General features: G+C 46.1%; 1 protein-coding gene across 1 annotated transcript; it reads right to left on the bottom strand.

The window, feature by feature from the left end:
* Positions 1-1755: 1755 nt before the first annotated feature.
* Positions 1756-22900, bottom strand: TP53I3 (tumor protein p53 inducible protein 3). The gene is made up of 6 exons (XM_073674080.1): positions 22817-22900; positions 20062-20204; positions 14729-14996; positions 14434-14646; positions 9060-9256; positions 1756-3662 (listed from the first exon to the last, which is right to left on the bottom strand). Exons 1-6 carry the CDS (start codon positions 22821-22823, stop codon positions 3480-3482), a joined length of 1011 nt encoding a protein of 336 aa, XP_073530181.1. The 5' UTR covers positions 22824-22900; the 3' UTR covers positions 1756-3479.
* Between the last annotated feature and the right edge of the window lie 1275 nt (positions 22901-24175).

Genomic DNA, 24175 nt, shown 5'->3' with positions numbered 1-24175 from the left:
CAATGAGTGACATTTCTCCTAAACTTACTGAACTACAGTCTTTGTTGCCCATAGCAACCAATCGCATGGCAGCTTTCATGTTTCCTGTTTTTTTTAAAAGGGTTGTCCAGCCTTAGGCTTCGAGTCTGTAGTGACTCTATGTGACTGCAGACTTGTGAATCCTCACATGGTACACACTGCGCGCCGTGAGGATTCTCGAGAGACGGGCGCGTGATGGTGAAGCATGTGATTTGCATACCTGCGGTCATGTGCCGACTAGACGTGCACGGCCTCGCTCAATACGAGTGTATTGAGTTAGGCCCGGACACAGTCTAGTCGGAGTGTGGCGGAAAGTATACAAATTGCATACTTGCGTCACATGACTGCCCGCCCCCGGTGCCAGCACTTGTGAATCCTAACATCGTGCAGTGACAGAGTGACTGCAGACTTGTAGCCTAAGGCAGAACAACCCCTTTAAATGAAAGCTACGCTGTGATTGGTTGTCAATACTGCGGGCAGTTTTCCTGATCACTGAGTGATCAAGGGCAGTTCATGCCTGAAACGCATCTGAGCTTTATCTGATCTACCACCATGAATTTTAATTTTATGTTTTGAAATAAAGCTTTGAAGATTTTATTCAGCTGCCGACACTTGGAATTTTTCTTCGGATTTTCCCGTGGGTCAGCGGTTCTCCTTGGAGCAGCAGCGCTATATTGTGAACAGTCCTGATATTGAACAACACAGTGAGGCTTTAAACTTTCTTTCTTATTATATGAATATGAAGCCTAATAGCAGCGATAGACTTCAATTTCAGGGGGAAGGACAGAAAAAAAATGCACCAAGTTTGTTAAGTTACCCCAATGAAACATGGATGACACATGGATAACCCCTTCCCATGTGGACAAGTTTTGTTTTTGCTCTTTAGTTTTTTTCCCCCTTCCCTTCTTCCAAAAGCCATAACTTTTTTTTTTTTGTCACCAGAGTTGTATGAGGCTTGTATTTTGACAACGCTAGGCCGCATGTTCCTCGTGCTGCTATGCATAGCCTGCAAGGCCTAATCGTGCTTCCATAGTCTGCAGACTTGTCTTCCATCGAGCACATCTGGGGTGCCATTAGTCAGCAATTTTTCTGGGAGCTGCCAGCAGCGGATCTTGATGATTTGCCCAAGTGCTTTCAGTGCGGCAAAACATTCCTCAGACAACCATTAATACTTAAAGGGAACCCAAGATGGAAAGTTTCTCCTTGTGGAGAGTGCCAAGCTGGCATAAGGAGACTTACAGGCCATGCAATGCTCTTCTGGCCATTTAAATATGCAAATAGCTTCTTCAGAGAAAAACAATACATGCTCTTTAGTGCTACCTATTGGATGTAGCAATCCTAAAAGTCAATATCGACCCTTTAACGAGTCTGGCCACATGACATAGGATAAGAAGCCGAAACAGAAACTCCATTTGAAGACACATATGTTTTGGGGCTTTTGCCCCTCATCAGTGCAAAGCAGGAGATCCGATTTGGCTGGGTAAGAGGACTCTGACAGGGAGTCCAAAGGGTAACGTTTCTCCTTGTGGAGAGTGCCAAGCCGGCACTTCTTATTCTAAGCCATGTGTAGTAAAATCTGCACTTCTTACACGCGGATCTTGTGGCAGATTTGATTCAGGATTTCTCACTTTCCATTGCAAAAAATGTAAAATCCGCTCTAAATTCTGCATAAACAATTGACATGCTGCAGATTTTAACATCCTCATTGCTGATCAATTTACGCACAGAAATCTTAGGCAAGGTGTAGAAGAGATTTATTGGAATCTTATAGCAGTATATAAAAACAATGTATATAAAAAAAAACACCACCATACTGTTCCCCTAATCTGTAGAAAACGATATAGATGGACCAGCACTGATTACAATCGGAATATCCCTTCTGTGTCGTGGGCAGTGGAGGGAGCAAGTCTGTGACTTTTAAAGACACCTCATAGAGAGATCACAGACGACAGACATTTTGTAAAGATGAAAAAGTGGGACTAGAATGGGGGAAAGGTGGCAGGATTATCTATGAGTAGGGTCCCAGGCATGTTGAATATACACTTGCCACGCATATTAAAATGTTTAATTTTGAGTTGGAGACTTGTTTTACCACAGTGAGGAAAAGCACTGACTCTTTAAAAGGAGACCCATCATTTCCAAAATCATAAAACTGAAGAGGCTTTAATTTAAAGGGGACCTGTCACTTGCCATAAACATGTAATTATTTTATCTGATCTAAATGCCGCTGTTCTCCTGAATCAGGCAATGTTTTTCTTTTCTTCCTATGCCTCTCTGTTCCCGAGATATGGCCTCTTCTTTCCTTTAACTAAATCCAGCTTGGTTAGAAAGTGGGCGTGGCATTCAAGAAGACTACCATGATGAAAAGGTGGGGACCACGCCCACTTAGCTAAAGAGAGTAGATTTACATACAGAGAAGAAGGGGCCATATTTCAGGAATGGAAAAGAGCAGGAACAAAAGAAAAACAACAACTGACTCAGGAAAACAGTGGCATTTAGATCAGATAAAATAATTACATCTTTATGGCAAGTGACCGGTCCCCTTTAAATTAAAGCTTCTTCAATTTTATGATTTTAGTTCTTTGAACCTAACCTGGAATTTGTGCAAATTTTCCATTAAAGCATGTCTTAGGCAGTGAAGGAGATGTTCACAGGCAAAACAAGGGCAATTACAAAGATTTAAAGGGACATACACCAACCCTTGAGGCCTTACTTTATGCATAACACTATTCTTGTAGCATTCTTTGTTTACAGCTTGTTGCCCAGGAGACCAACCACCACTGCTGTTTAATTTGTAATCACTGCACTGAAGCCGAGCTGGAATGAGGAGGTAACCGTGCGCTACTGGTCAGCTTCAAAACAGCGCTTACAAGCTTAATAGAAAAGAGTTTGTAAGCACTGCACATGTTTTGATGTCTAGCAGCGATGAGCTGTAAACAAAAGGGGAAAAAGTGTCAATATCTCAGGAATGGATGAGAATTTTAATAGGCAGTAAATTGCAAAATTGGTTTGAATTTACAAGCACTATCTGATTAACCATTTATGATTAACCCTTTAATGAAGCCACATGTAGCACCTGTCTCTAGGGGGTCACTGGTGTCCATTAACAGGAAAGGGAGCCATCTTTAAAAAGCAGATGTCCACAAGTGAACCTGAATCTGTAGATCACTTGGAGACGTTCCCCAGTAACGTGGGGTATGGGAGCACCCAGATGTCAAATTTATTCATATACATTTCCAGGAGGAGTAACAGAGGAATGGCATAAAGTGGAGAAAAGAGACTTCACCATTGTGATTTCATAGTGAAGAGTGGAACGTAGTGGCACAGACATGTCAGAAGAGCAGGCAGGTTCCCTCTACGCTCCAGGCTATGGGGGTGACCAGGGAGTGGATCTGTTCTGGCCATTTCCACGTTAGCAGTAAACCACGATCTACATCATGTCGGCATTTTTTCTTCCTCTGTTACACAGGGATCTGAAGGATGATTTTCCCGGTGTTCTTGTTGTCTTCCATGCGCTGGTGGGCATCGGCGATCTTCTGCAGTGGGAACGTACTGTCGACTATTGGCCGTAGATGTATGGGACCCCCGGAGGCAAAATGCGGCAATGCCCGCTCTGTAAACGCCCGCACCAGCTCCGCTTTATACTGCGACATAGAGAGAACAACGATTTATTACAAGCATCAGTTATAACATCCCTCTCACGAGCGCCATTCTCCAGTGTCCTGGATATAGGGAGGTTGCCCACTACTGCCCTGATCGAGAAGCCGCAGCCAGCGGGTACCCCACTGGGGATCGGTGAATAATGTTTCCTATTTTTTTATAAGGGACAGAATCAGGGCTGGTAGAAGGTCGACAGCATCACTATGTAATGCCAGCTCCTCATGGAGAAACACTCAGGAGAAAAGGCGGGAGGAGGCTTCTACATGGGGGAAGGAGATGTACATGAAGGGCACACGCACGACCCTGTACGTGGGGGGGGGGGGGGGGCACACGCACGACCCTGTACGTGGGGGGGGGGGGGCACACGCACGACCCTGTACGTGGGGTGGGGGGGGGTACACGCACGACCCTGTACGTGGGGTGGGGGGGGGTACACGCACGACCCTGTACGTGGGGTGGGGGGGGGTACACGCACGACCCTGTACGTGGGGGGGGGGGGGCGCACACGCACGACCCTGTACGTGGGGGGGGGGGGGCACACGCACGACCCTGTACGTGGGGGGGGGGGGGGGCACACGCACGACCCTGTACGTGGGGTGGGGGGGGGTACACGCACGACCCTGTACGTGGGGGGGGGGGGGGGCACACGCACGACCCTGTACGTGGGGGGGGGGCACACGCACGACCCTGTACGTGGGGGGGGGGGGCACACGCACGACCCTGTACGTGGGGTGGGGGGGGGTACACGCACGACCCTGTACGTGGGGGGGGGGGGCACACGCACGACCCTGTACGTGGGGGGGGGGGGCACACGCACGACCCTGTACGTGGGGGGGGGGGGCACACGCACGACCCTGTACGTGGGGGGGGGGGGGGGCACACGCACGACCCTGTACGTGGGGGGGGGGGCACACGCACGACCCTGTACGTGGGGGGGCACACGCACGACCCTGTACGTGGGGGGGCACACGCACGACCCTGTACGTGGGGGGGCACACGCACGACCCTGTACGTGGGGGGGCACACGCACGACCCTGTACGTGGGGGGGCACACGCACGACCCTGTACGTGGGGGGGCACACGCACGACCCTGTACGTGGGGGGGGGGGGGGGGGGCACACGCACGACCCTGTACGTGGGGGGGGGGGGGGGGCACACGCACGACCCTGTACGTGGGGGGGCACACGCACGACCCTGTACGTGGGGGGGCACACGCACGACCCTGTACGTGGGGGGGCACACGCACGACCCTGTACGTGGGGGGGGGGCACACGCACGACCCTGTACGTGGGGGGGGGGCACACGCACGACCCTGTACGTGGGGGGGGGGCACACGCACGACCCTGTACGTGGGGGGGGGGCACACGCACGACCCTGTACGTGGGGGGGGGGCACACGCACGACCCTGTACGTGGGGGGGGGGCACACGCACGACCCTGTACGTGGGGGGGGGGCACACGCACGACCCTGTACGTGGGGGGGGGGCACACGCACGACCCTGTACGTGGGGGGGGGGCACACGCACGACCCTGTACGTGGGGGGGGGCACACGCACGACCCTGTACGTGGGGGGGGGCACACGCACGACCCTGTACGTGGGGGGGGGCACACGCACGACCCTGTACGTGGGGGGGGGGCACACGCACGACCCTGTACGTGGGGGGGGGGCACACGCACGACCCTGTACGTGGGGGGGGGGCACACGCACGACCCTGTACGTGGGGGGGGGCACACGCACGACCCTGTACGTGGGGGGGGGGGGCACACGCACGACCCTGTACGTGGGGGGGGGGGCACACGCACGACCCTGTACGTGGGGGGGGGGCACACGCACGACCCTGTACGTGGGGGGGGGGGCACACGCACGACCCTGTACGTGGGGGGGGGGCACACGCACGACCCTGTACGTGGGGGGGGGCACACGCACGACCCTGTACGTGGGGGGGGGCACACGCACGACCCTGTACGTGGGGGGGGGCACACGCACGACCCTGTACGTGGGGGGGGGCACACGCACGACCCTGTACGTGGGGGGGGGCACACGCACGACCCTGTACGTGGGGGGGGGCACACGCACGACCCTGTACGTGGGGGGGGGCACACGCACGACCCTGTACGTGGGGGGGGGCACACGCACGACCCTGTACGTGGGGGGGGGCACACGCACGACCCTGTACGTGGGGGGGGGGGGGCACACGCACGACCCTGTACGTGGGGGGGGGGGCACACGCACGACCCTGTACGTGGGGGGGTACATGCCCAACACTGTAAATGGGGGGACACATGCCCAACACTGTAAATGGGGGACACATGACCGACCCTTTATATGCGGGGGGACATGACCGACCCTTTATATGGGGAGAAGATGACTGACCCAGCACATGGGGGGCACCTATGACTGACCCTGCACATGGGGGGCACATGCCTGACACTGTACGTGGAGGGCACATGCCCGACGCTGTGCATACTACATGGGGGGCACATGCCCGACACTGTACGTGGGGGGCACATGCCCGACACTGTACTTGGGGGGCAACATGACCGTGTCAGCACTGTATATGGGGGGCACATGCCCGACCTTGTACATGGGGGGAGGGAGGGGGGGGGGGGGGGACATGCCCGACCCTGTACATGGGGGGGCACATGCCCAACACTGTACATACGACATAGGGGGCACATGCCCGACACTGTAAATGGGGGGCACATGACCAACCATTTATATAGCAGTGGGGGGAAGAACATGACCAACACTGTATATGGGGAGAATATGACTGACACTGTATATGGGGGGGGGCACATATGACTGACCCTGCACATGCCTGACACTGTACACGGGGGGGCACATGCCCGACACTGTACGTACTACATGGGGGGCACATGCCTGATATACTGTACATAGGGGGCACATGACCTACACTGTACATGGGGGGCACACGACCGACCCTTTATATGGGGGGCTGGGAACATGACTGACACTGTATATGGGGGGGGGGAACATGACCGACACTGTATATGGGGGGGGAACATGACCGACACTATATATGGGGGAAGAACCTGACCGACACTGTATTTATGAGCCATGTTTTTGACACTGTATACGTGAGGCATGTAACTAAAACTGTACTTGAGAGGCAGGTGGCTGTACTGTATATATGAGGGAATGTATATGGGGTGTGGACATATTAAAAAAATATGTTATGTATGCTTAGCTCACCTCTTACTTAATTGCAAAATGCACAACATACCAACCAAAACTGACAAAACGGTACAACTAAAGTCTCATAAAAATATATACTTTGATATATTTATCTTTCATAACAAAATAACAATATTTTTTCTTTTTTTTCTTATATTTTGATACATCATTGGCTGAAACTGTTGGCACCCTTGAAATTGTTCCAAAAAAATGAAGTATTTCTCCCAGAAAATTATTGCAATTACACCTGTTTTGTTATACACATGGTTATTTTCTTTGTGTGTATTGAAACAACACAAAAAAAGGCAAACTGGATATAATTTCACACAAAACACCAAAAATGGGCAGGACAAAATTGTTGGCACCTTTCCAAAATTGAGGACAAACAACTTTGTTTCAAGCATGTGATGCTCGTTCAAACTCACCTGTGGTAAGTAACAGGTGTGGGCAATAAGAAAAATCACACCTGAAACCAGATAAAAAGGGTAGAAGTTTACTTAATCTTTACATTGTGTGTGCCACACTAAGCATGGAGAACATAGAGAGGAGAAGACGAGAACTGTCTAAGGACTTGAGAACCAAAATTGTTGAAAATATCGACAAACTCAAGGTTACAAATCCATCTCCAGAGATCTTGATGTTCCTTTGTCCATGGTGCAACATAATCAAGAACTTTACAACCCATGGCACTGTAGCCAATCTCCCTGGATGTGGACGGCAGAGAAAAATTGATGAAAGGTTGCAACACAGGATAGTCCAGATGGTGGATAAGCAGCACCCATCAAGTTCCAAAGAAATTCAAGCTGTCCTGCAGGCTCAGAGTGCATCAGTGTCAGCACGAACTATGCATCGACATTTGTATGAAATGAAACACTACGGCAGGAGACCCAGGAGGACCTCACTGCTAACACAGAAACATAAAAAGCTAGATTGCAGTATGCGAGTAAGCCAAAATCCTTTTGAGAAAGTGTCTGGTGGACAGATGAGACCAAGATAGAGCTTTTTGGTAAAGCACATCATTCTACTGTTTACCAAAAAACGGAATGAGGTCTACAAAGAAAAGAACACAGTGCCTACAGTCAAATATAGTGGAGGTTCAAAGATGTTTTGGGGTTGTCTTCCTGCCTCTGGCACTGGGTGCTTTGACTGTGTGCAAGACATCATGAAATCTGAAGATTACCAAAGGATTTTGGGTCACAATGTAGTGCCCAGTGTCAGAAAGCTGGGTTTGCATCTTAGGTCATGGGTCTTCCAGCAGGACAATGACCCCAAACATACTACAAGAAGCCCCCAGAAATAGATGGAAACAAAGCTGGAGAGTTCTGAAGTGTCAGCAATGAGTCCGGATCTAAATCCCATTGAGCACCAGTGGAGAGATCCTAAAATTGCTGTTGGGAGAAGAAACCTTCAAATATGAGGGACCTGGAGCAGTTTACAAAAGAAGAGTCCAAAATTCCAGCTGAGAGGTGTAAGAAGCTGATGGTTATAGGAAGAGATTGATTGCAGGTATTTATTCCAAAGGGTGTGCAAACAAATATTAAGTTGCGGGTACCAACAATTGTGTCCGGCCCATTTTTGGGGTTTTGTGTGAAATTATTTCCAATTTATCTTTATTTTTTTTGCTTCATTTATGAGGACATTATACATAGCAGGCATGTGTCTGTACTGTATATGGGAAGTATGTGACTGCACTGTATATAAAAAGCATATGCCTGGCACAGATAAGGTCTTTTGTGTAGTGAGGGAAGTTTATGACACTCTATATGGGAGGAATGTATTCGTAGTGTATATGAGAGACATAGCACTATATATGGGGGTCATGTGACTGCTCTGTATATAAATGTCATATGCCTGGCACGTACAATGGCATGCAGTGTCAGACTGGGGTGCCATGGGGCCACAGTAACACTGACACGGGGGGCCCAGTGTTCAGCTGCATGCCAATATTACATTACCCACATTCACATTACTTATGCATCTATATAATAATACATAAGGAGGTTAAGTAAATGAATGATGAAATGCTGCTTTTGTCTGTACATAGTGAATCAAGTGCCAACTACTGCTTATGTAAGGGTGGGGCCCACCGGGGAATTTACTTGTTCACCTATGGGCCAGTCCGAGCCTGATGGCATGTGACAGACCCTTTGTATAGTGAAGCATGGATCATATGGTGGTCACTTACCGAAATGGAGCGGGATCTCAGGAGGCTGCCAATGAGGCTTCCTCTTTTCCACAGCAGCTTTGCCAGCAAGTCTCCATTAATCTCTCCAGAGCCCATGAGCCCATAAACCACCCAGCGGCCATCGGTGCTCAGACATTCCAAGTTCTTCTCCCAGTGAGTGGCGCCCACACAGTCCAAGATAATATTTGCACCGGCATCTGATAAAGCCAAATGGAAGCGTCAGCTTAATCCTAGGTCCGGAAACCCCGAATAATAGACATGTCCCATTAGCAGTTTAATAAAGCAATTAAACACTGCAGCACAGCAATATGGCTGCCTGCAGACACCACTAGAGGGAGCTCATCGCATACTGTTTAACCAGTTCATATAACCCCTTAATGACCAGATTTTTTGTTTGTTTGTTTTTGCCTTCCTCAGTTTCAGCAGCAAGATGTTTTTATTTTTTCCACTTCCATGGCAGTATTAGGCTCGGTTTTACAAAAGATAAATATTTTAGCACTGTTTTTTGGGGTACAGTGTAAATTTTCATTTTTTTTATATGCAATTTTAGAGAAATGCTGTTGTTTATTTTGCACTGTTAATGTTTCGCACCACAACCTGTTGAATGTATTTTCCAGATTTATTACGATAGCGTCTATACCTAATGTGTGTTGTTGTTTTTTCTGTTACATGTAATAAATTGTATCTTATATTGAAAAAATATATCCCAAAAAGACAGTTTTTATGTTTTGTTGTGGGAACTATTTATTTTATTATATTCTTATTTTTTTGTGCAGCCTTTGTCCTGCAGAAGGTAAAACATAAAATAACAAGTCCATACAATAGTGCTGTTTAGCCCACCTGGCTTAGAGTCCAGCATCCATGTCCTTTAACAAAGGAATTTACACCAGGAGACCTGCAATCTCCATACATCCATCATTTTCTTCCCTTTTATAAATTACCGTAATTTTTCCACTGTAACTGGGGCATCCATATGATTCTTCTAGTGATAGCAGGCACAGATGAAGCTGATGTGGGTCTTCTAGGACCCAGTAGCTCTGCAATGTTGGTTTAACCCCCAGTGATCGTGTGACCACCAGGTCCTACAGAAGCATCGGCAGCGGTGGGGCTTCCATTTGTTGCATAGCACTCTATGGGCACTATGTAACCACCAAAGGAAAAGACTGGGCAGCTGGCGAAGTGGAGAACCTCCCGTGCCCGCTCCTGTGCCAGATCACTAACTCATGCTCAAACAATGTCCTCCACCAGCCCCACGCAGCATATTTACTAAAGTATGAAAGAAAACCGCCACTCCCTGCACTTATCACAATGCCCTACGCTGCAGCCTGACTCACCAGGTTTGTTTAACCCTCTGGCATCCAAAGCAAACAAGTTTGGAAAAATGTTAGTAATACACAAGCGACGACCTGTCGGATGCAACAAGTTCTCAGAAGGAAGAGAACAAGCAGCCACCAATTACCAGAAGACAAATTAGCCAACACCGCGCACTGCACGTACTGCCACCGGAATAAGTTAATTACCATCAACCTATATTTCTGAACCCTTTAAATGAGATGAACCACAAATAACTTCAATCACCTACCGACAGGCAGGACCCGCATGGCTCAAAATAAACCCATATAAAAGAGTATTGGTCGCGGATAAGCCATAAAGTGATGCGTGACCACAGCTCCAATCAAGAATGGTATATAGGACACCCATCCTTCTGTTTGTTGGGGGTGCTACCACTATCAATTATACATTCAATGAATAAGTGATCAATGCAGTTTCTGGTTTTATAGCCCTTTAAATTTACGGGTTTTTGAACTTTAAAGAGCCACTCCCACTATTTTATTTTATTTTTTTAAATTTCCTAAGAGTACCTAAATGTATGTCCATGATTGCATCTCACCTCAGGTAGTGGTCTGAGGTGACTCTCAGGAGCAGGGCCGGATAAGCCATTGGGCAAATTCCACCAGATGGGCCAGTCCAGCCACGGGCTGCATTGGCCTGCAAAACTTGTAACAGTATCAACATCTTCAGGACCCCGATACTGTTGACAGCTGTAAGGAAGCAAAGAGCCATCGGCTCCCTGAACTGCCACATTCTCCAGCAGAACACAGGGAGCTTCCAGCCTGATGGAGGCCAGCACCGTGCATGGGATGTCGGGGGGCATGGTGACATCACTGCATTGCACCGCCTGTGCCAGCCCATTACAAGACAAGCCAGATAAGAGAATATACGCTGCGGTGGACGGGGAATCACGATTAGGCGAGTATGAGCTTTGTTTGCTTGTTTTTTTTTATCATGCGACTCATTTTTTGGAGGAGAGGGCTGTAGGGGCATCATAGATTGTATGGGGGAATGTACAGTGGGACCATCATACTGTGTATATGGTGCTTCATACTGTGTATAACGGGCTGTGGAGGCCAGCATACTGGGTAGAGGGGGATATAGTCACTAAAATACTGTGTATAAGTGGCTGTGGGGGTACCACACTGTGTATAGGAGGATATGGTCACTAAAATACTGTGTATAAGTGGCTGTGGGTGTACCACACTGTGTATAGTGGGCTATGAGCCTTTATACTCATAGTCCACTATGAGTATAAAGTGGGCAGTGGAGGGGGAACCCGGAGCCGGGTCCTTTTGTAGATGCTGGGGGTTGTAGTCACCGTGGCGGCGACCCGGTCCGTGACCCAGGGCGGTCAAACCAGTGGCAGTCTATATGTGTGATGTTAATGTCCGACTACGCCACCTGTGGATTGCGGTTATTAGGAACCGCTGCTGTGGAGCAGGCCGCTGAAGCTGGTGGTGTGTGCAGCTAGATAATGTGACTCCCCACAGGAGGAGTGTAGCTTCAGGGCAGCGTGAGTGGAAGATGGTGGTAGTTGTGGTGCAAGGTAGCAGCAGTAATGGCACAGAGTCTTTGCAGTGCAGTCTCAGGGTCTTTACTCACACTTGTAGGAGTTCCAGTTACAGGGCCAGTGTAAGGGCCCACGGCGTCCGGTGCTCACTCAGTGAGGGGTTCAGCTGACTCTCAGGTAGCTCCGGAGTACTTATCAGGACCCCCTTCTATGTGTCCTTTCTCTGGCCTGTCTGTACCTCACACCTAGCAACGCTTCTGTCCGGCGTCCTCGGGCCTTGGCGGGCGACGTGTGTTCCGTCCCCTGGGTCCTATGTGGCTGCCTTCCTAACGTCTGGTGCAGGTGGCTGATGACACTTGTAATGCCACAGCCTCCGGTTTCTAGCTGAGCGTAGTTTCTCTCTCCACTAGTTTGGGGACCCGGTTCCCCTTCTTGGCCTGACCCCCCTACCTCCCGGTAGCAGCTGGCGTACGGGTGGCTATGGCCCGGCCCGTACCCCTGGGGTCACTTCACTCCTTCTCCTGGAGCCTTTTCCTGCTGCCCTTCTCTCCTCAGTCCTCCTGACTAGGCCCGCCTGTGGAGCAGAGCTCATACAGAGCCTCAGCTCCCTGTCTTCTCTCTCACACTGAACTACTTCCTAAGATGTTCCTTCCTAAGCTACTCTCTTTTATATCTCTCACTATGTGCTCCCCTTAACTACTTCCTCCACCCATCCACTACATAGTTCCCCCTAACTAGGTGGTTCCCCCCACTCCAGCCAGGGATCATGGACAGTTGTGCTCTCCCTTAGGAGCATTGTCGCCCTGTCCCCCGGAAATGTGGTGTAGTGAATGCAGTGTTAGGGTCCTGAGCCATACTCCTTCCTTACCTGAGAGTGAGATACCACACCTCTGGGTGAGATGCAATACCTCTGTGGCGACCGAACCCTCAGGGGCGCCACAGTGCCATCACACTGTGTAGGGAAGGCTGTGGGGGCCATCATACTGTGTATGGAGAACTGTAGCGTAGAAGCATAGTATTGAGAGGGGGAAGTATACAGAGGAGGAACAGTATAGACAGGGTACAGCATAAAAGTAGGGACACCGTATAGAGGTGGACACACTGAAGATGTGGACAGTTTGGATAGGGTAGTGCAAGGGGCAGTGTGGAGATTGAGACACTGTTGGGGGAAACAGAGGGGAAAGCATGAAGCTGGGAAAGTGTGGTGGTAATAATTCATTAAGGAGGATGGTATGGAGGTTATAGGTCATGAGGGGGGTGATGGTATGTTATCATAATTCATAAGGCCGGACAGTGTGGCATTTATAGTTCATAAGGGCAGATAAATCTCCACTCTTAGTTCACAAGGTCAGACAGTGTGGTGGTTCTATATCAAAAGGGGTGATTGTGTGTTATAGTTCATAAGAGTACATGGTTTGGAGGCTATACTTCATAAGAGCTGACAGTGTGGAGGTTATAGTTCATAAGGGTGGACAGTGTTGGTAATTTTCTCATAAGGTTGGACTGTGCATTGGATAGAGATCATAAGGGATGATAGCATATTATACTTCATGAGGGATAATGTGGTGGCTATAGATCATAAGTGGTGATTGTGTGCTATAATTTATAGGGGTGGACAGTGTTGGGACAATATTTTATAGAAGACAGTATGGAGGTCTTGTACCATAAGGGACGTTGTGGGAGTCACATTTTGTGCATGGAACACAGAGAGGGGGAAATATGACTCAGGGCACATGATTGACAGCTATTTGAATTCAGGAGCATTATAATGACACTTATTTTTGTGGGACTGAACTGTTATTTTTGGGATGTGTTTCAGAATGCCAGACAAGAGTGAAGATTGCAGAAATGAGCTGTGGGTGTCTAAAGTCATCATGGTTTCTTAACAAAATGGAGATGAAAGAGATGAGAACAGCTCCAAGCAGAGATTTTATCATCTATAAGGTGTAATCAGTACTCTGGTTACTGTATGGTCCGCAGTCTGATAACAACAACTGCAGGTATCTCCTTACCATTGTTAAGAACATACCAAGAGGTGCAGGTTCATGTGATACCAATGTATATTGTGTGGGCTGACCTGACATTGCAGATGATAGCTGTACTAAGTTACTAAGTTTGGCACTATATTCTTGTACTGATGGTGGTTCTGGTGCTATATTCCTGTACTGATGGTGAAGCTGGTTCTTTATCCCTGGACTGATGGAGGTTCTGGTGTTTTCTTCAAAGAAGACAGCAATTTGTTCCATATACAGCAATACTTTTGCAGCATATACTAAAGTATTGCAGTATATAGTTAAAGCAAGCAGACAAGCTGAGCCGGGAAATTAAGAGCCTGTAAAAGCCAAATGGTGCCAACTTTTTAACAAAATCCAATTGTAAAAACGATTTTTAACACCAAACACATGTACTGAAGAAAAAAAAAAAAAAAATTGTCTCCAAATAGGTGACCAACCCTGCAGCATGTGAATGGGCTGCTAGTCTCTGAAACATGTATAGAATATTACACATACAGTATACGGTTGAACTTACTGTTTGTGGCCTCCAGGCATTTTTTCCCAAAATCCTCATCTTTATAATTGAACCCGGCCGCAGCTCCAAGTTTCTTGGCCATTTCAATTTTTTCTGAAGAACCTGCTGTTATGATGGGAACTGCTCCAGCCAAGCGGCACAGCTGGATGGAGGCCGTCCCAACGCCACTGGCTCCAGCATGTATCAGCACCGTCTCCCCTTTCTGAACTTTCCCTGTAAAGACCGGCCATGATAAAGAACAGGAACCGGCGACTAAGCCGAGCAGCAAGTGAATGGGGTCAGCAGAGAAACTCACCTACAAGGTGCAGGAGCTGGAAGGCGGTGAGCCAGGCTTCAGGGATGGCAGCGGCATCAGTGTCACTCATGCCAGTCGGGATCGGTAGGAGCTGGCATGCAGGCACCGCTACGTATTGGGCATTACCGCCTCCAGTGAGCAGCGCCATCACCCGATCTCCAACCTTCCACCGTCCAACAACCTCAGGACCGAGCGTTACCACCGTCCCCGCAGCTTCTAGACCCAGGATCTGGCTGGCACCAGGGGGTGGCGCATATTTTCCTCTTCTCTGAAAAACCAATAAAATGAACCGATTTACTCTTGTTTAACCCCTTTCTTCCAAGAGGCATAGTTCGTTTTGTTTTTTTACTTTTCCTTCTTCATATGAGGGTTTGTTGTTTTTTTTTTGTTTGTTGAAGGGGTTGCAGTTTTGAATGACACCATCATATAAGGATGACGTTGTGAAAAACTACTATTCCGTAAAGGATCCTCCAGGTGAGTACAATTACAGAGATAGCAAACTTGCATAACTTATTTAATCGGTTTAAAAAAAAAAAAAAAAAAAAATTCTTCAATTTTTTTTTGTTGTGTCACCATTTTACGAGAACGGTAACTTTTTATTTTTCTGTCAATTGAGCTGTGTGGGAGTTTTTTTGCAGGGAGATGTTTTTATGATACAAATTTTGGGGTACATACCACGTTTAGGTCGTTATGTACTACTTTTTTTTTTTATTTTTTTTTTTTAGGGAGGTGTGGTGACTAAAAAAACCCCCCCAATTTTTGCATTTTGATATTTTTTTCTCAGATAGATTTGACTTTTGTGGATGCGGCAATACTAAATATGTTTATTTATTTTTTAATGGTGGGTAATTCCACTTTCTATTTTTTTTCTTATATTAAAAAATTTCACTTTATTATTTAGTAGCGTTAGGAGACTTGTATTTGTGATCATTTGATCACTTATACTATATACTACAATACCACAGAGATTAGCCCTTGCATTTACATGGGTAATAACCATGGCCCACTCCCACAATCACTTATTTGTAATTTTGCGTTAAGGGGTTAAACTTATATATTTGTGCTGTGTACATTCCTTGCTTTTTCTAAAGTGTGGTCTTTCCCAGGATTCAAACTCACAACCTCTAGCATGCCATGCAGCAGCTTTAACTGTGAGTTGCTCTGCCAATGCTAGGAGAAGTCTACCTGCTTACATCTCTTAATGATGCTCTGCTTTATAGACACAGTGTACTGGTACATAGCGTTACGGCTATATATACACTGCGCAAAAAAATAAAGGGAACACTGAAACAACAGAATATAACTCCAAGTAAATCAAACTTCTGAGAAATCAAACTATCCACTTAGGAAGCAACACTGATTGACAATCAATTTCACATGCTGTTGTGCAAATGGAAATGTGCATGTGTCTGCACAAACGGTTAGAAACCAACTCCATGAGGGCTTGACGTCCACAGATGGCTCACAACTCAACACCGCGCAGGACGCTTGGCATTTGCCACAGAACACCAGGATTGGCAAAGTCGCCACTGGCGCCCTGTGCTCTTCACAGATGAAAGCAGGTTTGCGCTGAGCACATGTGACAGACATGACAGAGTCTGGAGACGCTGTGGAGAGCGATCTGCTGCCTGCAACATCCTTAAGCATGACCGGTTTGGCAGTGGGTCAGTAATGGTGTGGGGTGGCATTTCTTTGGAGGGCCGCACAGCCCTCCATGTGCTCACCAGAGGTAGCCTGACATGCCATTAGGTACTGAAATGAGATCCTCAGACCCCTTGTGAGACCATATGCTGGTGCGGTTGGCCCTGGGTTCCTCCTAATGCAGGACAATGCCAGACCTCATGTGGCTGAAGTGTGTCAGCAGTTCCTGCAAGATGAAGGCATTGAAGCTATGGACTGGCCCGCCCGTTCCCCAGACCTGAATCCGATTGAGCACATCTGGGACATCATGTCTCGCTCCATCCACCAATGTCACATTGCACCACAGACTGTCCAGGAGTTGGCGGATGCTTTAGTCCAGGTCTGGGAGGAGATCCCACAGGAGACCATCCGCAACCTCATCTGGAGCATGCCCAGGCGTTGTAGGGAGGTCATACAGGCACGTGGAGGCCACACACAATACTCAGCCTCATTTTGACTTGTTTTAAGCACATTACATCAAAGTTGGATCAGCCTGTAGTGTGTTTTTCCACTTTAATTTTGCGGGTGACTCCAAATCCAGGCCTCCATTGGTTAATAAATTTGATTTCCATTGATGATTTTTGTGTGATTTTGCTGTCAGCACATTCAACTTTTACACAACAAAGTATTCACTGAGAATATTTCATTCATTCAGATCTAGGATGTGCTATTTGAGTGTTCCCTTTATTTTTTTGAGCCGTGTATATATATATATATATATATATATATATATATATATATATATATATATATATATATATATATATATATATATATATATATATATATATATATATATATATAAAAGAAAAACATATATATACAGTACAGACCAAAAGTTTGGACACACATTCTCATTTAAAGATTTTTCTGTATTTTCTTGACTATGAAAATTGTACATTCACACTGAAGGCATCAAAACTATGAATTAACACATGTGGAATTATATACTTAACAAAAAAGTGTGAAACAACTGAAAATATGTCTTATATTCTAGGTTCTTCAAAGTAGCCACCTTTTGCTTTGATGACTGCTTTGCACACTCTTGGCATTCTCTTGATGAGCTTCAAGAGGTAGTCACCGGAAATGGTTTTCACTTCACAGGTGTGCCCTATCAGGTTTAATAAGTGGGATTTCTTGCCTCATAAAAGGGGTTGGGACCATCAGTTGTGTTGTGCACGGAGTCTGGTGAAGACACAGCTGATAGTCCTACTGAATAGACTGTTAGAATTTGTATTATGTCAAGAAAAAAGCAGCTAAGTAAAGAAAAATGAGTGGCCATCATTACTTTAAGAAATGAAGGTCAGTCAGTCCGAAAAATTGGGCAAACTTTGAAAGTGTCCCCAAGTGCAGTTGCAAAAACCATCAAGTGCTACAAAGAAACTGGCTCACATGAGGACCGCCCCAGGAAAGGAAGACCAAGAGTCACCTATGCTTCTGAGGATAAGTTTATCCGAGTCATCAGACTCAGAAATCGCAGGTTAACAGCAGCTTAGATTAGAGACCAGGTCAATGCCACACACAGTTCTAGCAGCAGACACATCTCTACAACAACTATTAAGAGGAGACTTTGTGCAGCAGGCCTTCATGGTAAAATAGCTGCTAGGAAACCACTGCTAAGGACAGGCAACAAGCAGAAGAGACTTGTTTGGGCTAAAGAACACAAGGAATGGACATTAGACCAGTGGAAATCTGTGCTTTGGTCTGATGAGTCCAAATTTGAGATTTTTGGTTCCAACCACCGTGTCTTTGTGCGACGCAGAAAAGGTGAACGGATGGACTCTACATGCCTGGTTCCCACCGTGAAGCATGGAGGAGGAGGTGTGATGGTGTGGGGGTGCTTTGCTGGTGACACTGTTGGGGATTTATTCAAAATTGAAGGCATACTGAACCAGCATGGCTACCACAGCATCTTGCAGTGGCATGCTATTCCATCCGGTTTGCGTTTAGTTGGACCATCATTTATTTTTCAACAGGACAATGACCCCAAACACACCTCCAGGCTGTGTAAGGACTATTTGACCAAGAAGGAGAGTGATGGGGTGCTACGCCAGATGACCTGGTCTCCACAGTCACCAGACCTGAACCCAATCGAGATGGTTTGGGGTGAGCTGGACCGCAGAGTGAAGGCAAAAGGGCCAACAAGTGCTAAGCATCTCTGGGAACTCCTTCAAGATTGTTGGAAGACCATTTCCGGTGACTACCTCTTGAAGCTCATCAAGAGAATGCCAAGAGTGTGCAAAGCAGTCATCAAAGCAAAAGGTGGCTACTTTGAAGAACCTAGAATATAAGACATATTTTCAGTTGTTTCACACTTTTTTGTTAAGTATATAAATCCACATGTGTTAATTCATAGTTTTGATGCCTTCAGTGTGAATGTACAATTTTCAGTGTCATGAAAATACAGAAAAATCTTTAACTGAGAACATGTGTCCAAACTTTTGGTCTGTACATACATACATACATTATATATATATATATATATATATATATATATATATATATATATATATATATCAGTACATGTAGTCACATGGCTAGAGACAGGAGGAACAGCATAAGAGAGAAGTGTGCTACAGCAAGAAGATGAATGGCAGGAGACGTAGCATAAGGAGGGAACAGAATGATACAGCAGAAGACTAGAGAAAGGAGGAGCACCATAAGAAGACAGATGTGTGTGACAGCCTCAGGGTTGTCAATTCATTTGCATTTTTTAGGAGTCGCCTGTTTTTTTTTTGTTTGTTTTTTTTTCTAGGAGTTGTCCCCTGTCCCCATCATGTGTCACCCATTCTGTGACTTCAGTCTGCAGATGACGGACTCACGTTTGTTAATATTATTTTCAAGTAGTTCCGACGTCTGCTGCCGCAATGCTCTTTATATAATCCCCCCCCCAAAAAAGCCACCCTAATTTTTTGCTGTCACCCAAGTGACGTAACCCACGATTTGTCACGGAGGGCGTGTACTTCTTCTTCTGCATGAGGCTGACCAATCGTAAGCAGGCATCAACATGTAGAGGAATAAAAGAACACAACTGCACAATAGCTTAGGACAGGTTTCTTCTGTGTAAGACATGTAATGACAGACAGTCTGCTCTCATCACTCATCGCACTGCGCAGCTGTATGTGATTACAAAGTGATGGGAGCATAGCAGAGGATCGTGATTACAAACACCTTTCATCTCAGTCAGTGTGAGGGAAGTCCAGCAGAGCTGAGCTGATTACAAACACATCTGTAATTATTTTCTCACAATGCTGTCAGCTCTACTGAACTGACCCTCCTCCTACACTGACTGCTCTACTCCCAGCACTTTGTAATCACACATAGCACTGCAGTGAGATCATTGAGGAGAGTCGACTGTCTGTCATTACATGTGTTACACAGGAGAAAGCCTCTTCTAAACTATTGTGGGGACGTGTTTTTCTTTCCCTGTGTGTTGCTGCCTGCTTATGATTGGTCAGCTCCATATAGGAGAAGAAGTACATGCCTCCAGTAACAAGTCTCAATAATGCCTACCTGGAGTTATCATAAATTATAATCTTAAAGAAAGCAAACTAGGTTCTACTCAACTCTGCAGCCACCATTCCATGATGTGGCCAGTGTGACATGCTCAAACTGGAGAAAGATCCTCTTTAAGAAGTTAACATGAAACATGCCTGTAATAAGTCTGCTCGGTTCAGGGCACTTGCATGGACTTGTACCAGAACTTCTCCTTCCTTTGGGATGGGACGAGGAACTTCCTTAACATATAGATTTTCCGGCCCTCCAGGTGTATCGAAGAATGCTGCCAACATTTTCCCTACAAAGTAAAAGCATTAACCACTATGTCGTACAACTCCCATAATCTACAGTCATTTCCGGTCTGACCCGAAAAATACATGAGTGTCCTGACCAGGTGACCCACATCCATAAACTCAGACTCAGAAGTTTTTGTAACCCCTAGTACATCCTACATTGGGTGCACAAGTATGGCGCTGGCTCAGAAGCTGAACCCGCTCCACACAGGGCAGGTGCCTGCTGCGTTATACAGACAGCACCTTCCTCTAACATCGGCACTTAAAAGGGTTGTCCGCTACTAATATAACCCTTTCTTAAATACTATATTCACCACTAGTACATTAAAGATATCCTATACTCCTCCTACCATACAGGTGACTGTTGCAGCGCTGTTGGCAGCAGGTCTCGCGTGATATTGTTATGCCACGTGCCCCCTGCAGCCAATCGGCGGTCACTAATGGGTTGCAGAGCTCACACCTCACCTAGATGTCTGAGGTTCATCCAGAGGAAGCAACAGCACAGCAGCTCCATAGCGGGGGCTGATTGGCTGCAGGGTTCAGGTGGCAAACAATACCACGCAAACCCGGGCATCGTTGGGATGGGAGCCAGTACAGGAGGTAAGTATAGGGTATTTTTTATTTTACAAGGGTGAAGAATAGTATTTAAGAAGGAGTTCTCCGGGTAGTGGATAACCCCTATAAGTGGCGTCTACTGTCCACAATAATCTATAGGGGTTCCCATTGTCACCCCTCAAAATGTGATCACAGGTTGCCAATCCACGGCTGTTGGGTGCTTTCTGAAAGCTCCCGTCGCTGCCATCCTCATACTCCTTTAAAAGCACATCCTCTGTATTGCAGAGTATTGTACGAGCGATCAAAGAATCACAGGTTCAATTCACTTATGGGGACTTTAAAGATTGGGGGGGGGGGCGGCGGAGTGAAAAAAAAAAGTTTAAATATAAAAAAAATTCAAATTGAAATTACACTCCTTTCCCCATATTAAAAAAAAAATGTTTGGTATCATCTCGTTGGTAAAAGTCCAATCTATTAATATAAATAATAACTCCTACAGTAAACCCAATAAGGAATTAAATATCAAGAATTGTCATTTTTTGGATTGCTTAGCTCCAGCCAAAAAATGCAATAAAAAGCAATCTAAACGTCATATGTACCATTATGTAAAATAGTACTATTAGTAAAAAATGTCAGCCCACTAAGTAAAAAAAACAAGGAAGGGGGGATTGCACGCCCTCACACAGCTCTATCAACAGAAAAAAAGAAAAATCAAGAGTTATGGGACTCAAGAAATGTTGATATAATCCATTTTTATTTAAAAAAAATGATTTTTTTTTGTCATACAAATGAAAAAACAAACAAACAAAAGCAACAAAAACTATAAAAGCTTTGTATCCCTGTAATTGTGCTGATCTTAAGAATCATCCTGTCAGGTCATTTTTACCGCACAATGACAACTAAACCCAAAGAACCTTGGCAGATTGCATTTTTCCCCCCAGTTTCACCCCACGGCACCTCTGGCCTGAACTATCCACGCTCCAATCCAGCTAACAGGGGCAGTTTTGCATCAGATGAGCACAGGCTCTTATCCAGCTGTCCAAGGAGCTTCAGAGCAGCGCTTACAAGCAGTATAGCAAATGGCTTGAAAGTGCTGCACTTCTTGCCTAGGAGACCAGCCACCTAGATGGCAGAGGTGGCCAGTAACTTAGGCAATGAGATATAAATTATTATGCCACAGCCCCACTATCAGTATTTAGTCAGTATTCGGTCAGTATTTTTTCAAGAGTGGGAGCCAAAACCAGGAGTGGGTGATAAATGTAGAATTGGTGACTTGTTTCTATTATACCTTTTCTCTGATTGTTCCTCACCTGGTTTTGGCTCCCACTCCTGAGAAAAAATACTGACTGAATACTGACCGAATACGGATAGTGGGGCTGTGGCTTAGAGTCAAAAACCCTCCATTCTTTATATCGGAGAGGATCTTTAATAACAAGTAAATTACAAAGTTTCTTAAAATACCCATTTGAAAACATTAGACAAACTCCTTTAATTAGAGGGTTGGAGGCTAAAAATAAGTAAGGAGTACACCCATTTCGTTGCACTTATTACGGGAATTGGACAGTAAAAATATAGAAAACCAGGAGGGTTTCCAAGTTTTTACATGAAGTGTTACAAATTATTGCATAGTAACATATATATCACACACATACTCATATACATATATACACACACACACACACACACACACACACACACACAGTGTTTCAGTTTTTCACCTCGCCTGCTTGCTGTAAGTGAATGGAGACATTCTTTTCTACAGCTTCAGTATAAACAAGTTTCCCTTTCACAGACTGCAAGCAGAGATTTTGCAGAACCTGGACCCATGACTTCTCACAGCTGAGGGTTTGCTACCAGGCAATCAGCTGTAAGTGAAATGCAACACTATCTCCAATCTCCCTCCAGTTCTGATAGTTTGCTACACTGTATCAGCGCAGATAGATGAGTGTGGGTTGTTCTGTTCACACATAGTGTACAATGCAGCATTCACTGACAACAAGCATATAAGGTCCAGCACAAGGTTGCAGAAGTTTCCACCCCCCAGTGCTTCCCCTGCACTCACCCTCCATGTTGCTGCTGTCACTGTACAAGGCAGAGTCCAGCTAAATTCATTACTGAGCGGAATGTTCCACTCTACTATATGGGTGGGGGGGATACGTTTCATGTATAGTATTTTTTTACATAGACTAACCACATTAACATTTTAGAAGAATTTCCAGCAGTCTAAGTGAAGTACAGTTTATATATGTAATAAAGTTCTTGAATCTGATCTTCTGTTATTTACCTTATAGATTGAAATGGTTTGCTCCATTCCTGTAGCTGCAGCATGCAGACTCATGATTTTGGAGTCAGGCCCCCTGGTGGAGGCTGAGGGGCAGTACACTGGATTCAGCCTTAGTGCATTGAAATCAATAGGATAAACTAATATGCAAATTGCCTTTTCAGAGAAAAAGAGGACTTGAACTCTATAGCGCCACCTATTGGAAGAAGCAATCCTACAAGTCACAATCAACCCTTTAACGAGTCGTGCAATATGACTTAGGATAAAAGCCAAACCAGAATCTCAATTTGCAGACATGGTGTTTCAGGCTGTTGCCCCTCGTCAGTGCAAAGCATGAGAACTGATTCAGCTAGGCGAGAGGCTCCGGACTGAGTTCAAAGGGGTAACGTTTCTCCTTGTGGAGAGCGACAAGACAGGCCTGGCATGCCAAGGAAAGGAGGCTTATTCACCGTGCAATGCTCCTCTGGGAAATGTAATATGCAAATTGCCTCTTCAGAGAAAAAGAGGACATGTCTGCAAATTGATATTCTGGTTTGGCTTTTATCTTAAGTCATATTACAAGGCTCGTTAAAGGGTCGATATTGACTTGTAGGATTGCTGCTTCCAATAGGAGGTGCTATAGAGTTCAAGTCCTCTTTTTCTCTTTATACTATGACATTACTGTGTTTATTATCCCTGTACTGTGACATCACTGTGTTTATTATCTCTGTAATGTGACATCACTGTGATTATTATCTCTGTATTGTGACATCACTGTGTATATTATCCCTGTACTGTGACATCACCATGATTATTATCCCTGTACTATGACATCACTGTGTTTATTACCTCTTTAATGTGACATCACTGTGTTTATTATCCCTGTACTGTGACATCACTGTGATTATTATCCCTGTACTGTGGCATCACTGCGTGTACTATCCCTGTACTGTGACATCACTGTGATTATTATCCCCTTACTGAGACGTCACTGTGTTTATTATCTCTGTACTGTGACATCACTGTGTGTATTATCCCTGTACTGTAACATCACTGTGTTTATTATCCCTGTACTGTGACATCACTGTGTGTATTATCCCTGTACTGTGACATAACTGTGATTATTATCCCTGTACTGTGACATAGCTGTGTTTATTATCC

The sequence above is a fragment of the Phyllobates terribilis genome, unplaced genomic scaffold, assembly GCF_046119375.1.
Source record: "Phyllobates terribilis strain yellow unplaced genomic scaffold, ASM4611937v1 Scaffold_3__8_contigs__length_932513732, whole genome shotgun sequence".
Taxonomy (NCBI): Eukaryota; Metazoa; Chordata; class Amphibia; order Anura; family Dendrobatidae; genus Phyllobates; species Phyllobates terribilis.
This window is presented reverse-complemented; position numbering and strand designations above follow the sequence as displayed.

Excerpts from the sequence above, each read along its gene's own strand:
- TP53I3 (XM_073674080.1), bottom strand. Across the intron at positions 14,647-14,728 it reads CCAGCTCCTGCACCTTGTAG|GGAAAGTTCAGAAAGGGGAG; the intron begins GTGAGTTTCTCT and ends CGGTCTTTACAG. Across the intron at positions 3,663-9,059 it reads TGAGATCCCGCTCCATTTCG|TATAAAGCGGAGCTGGTGCG; the intron begins GTAAGTGACCAC and ends TCTATGTCGCAG.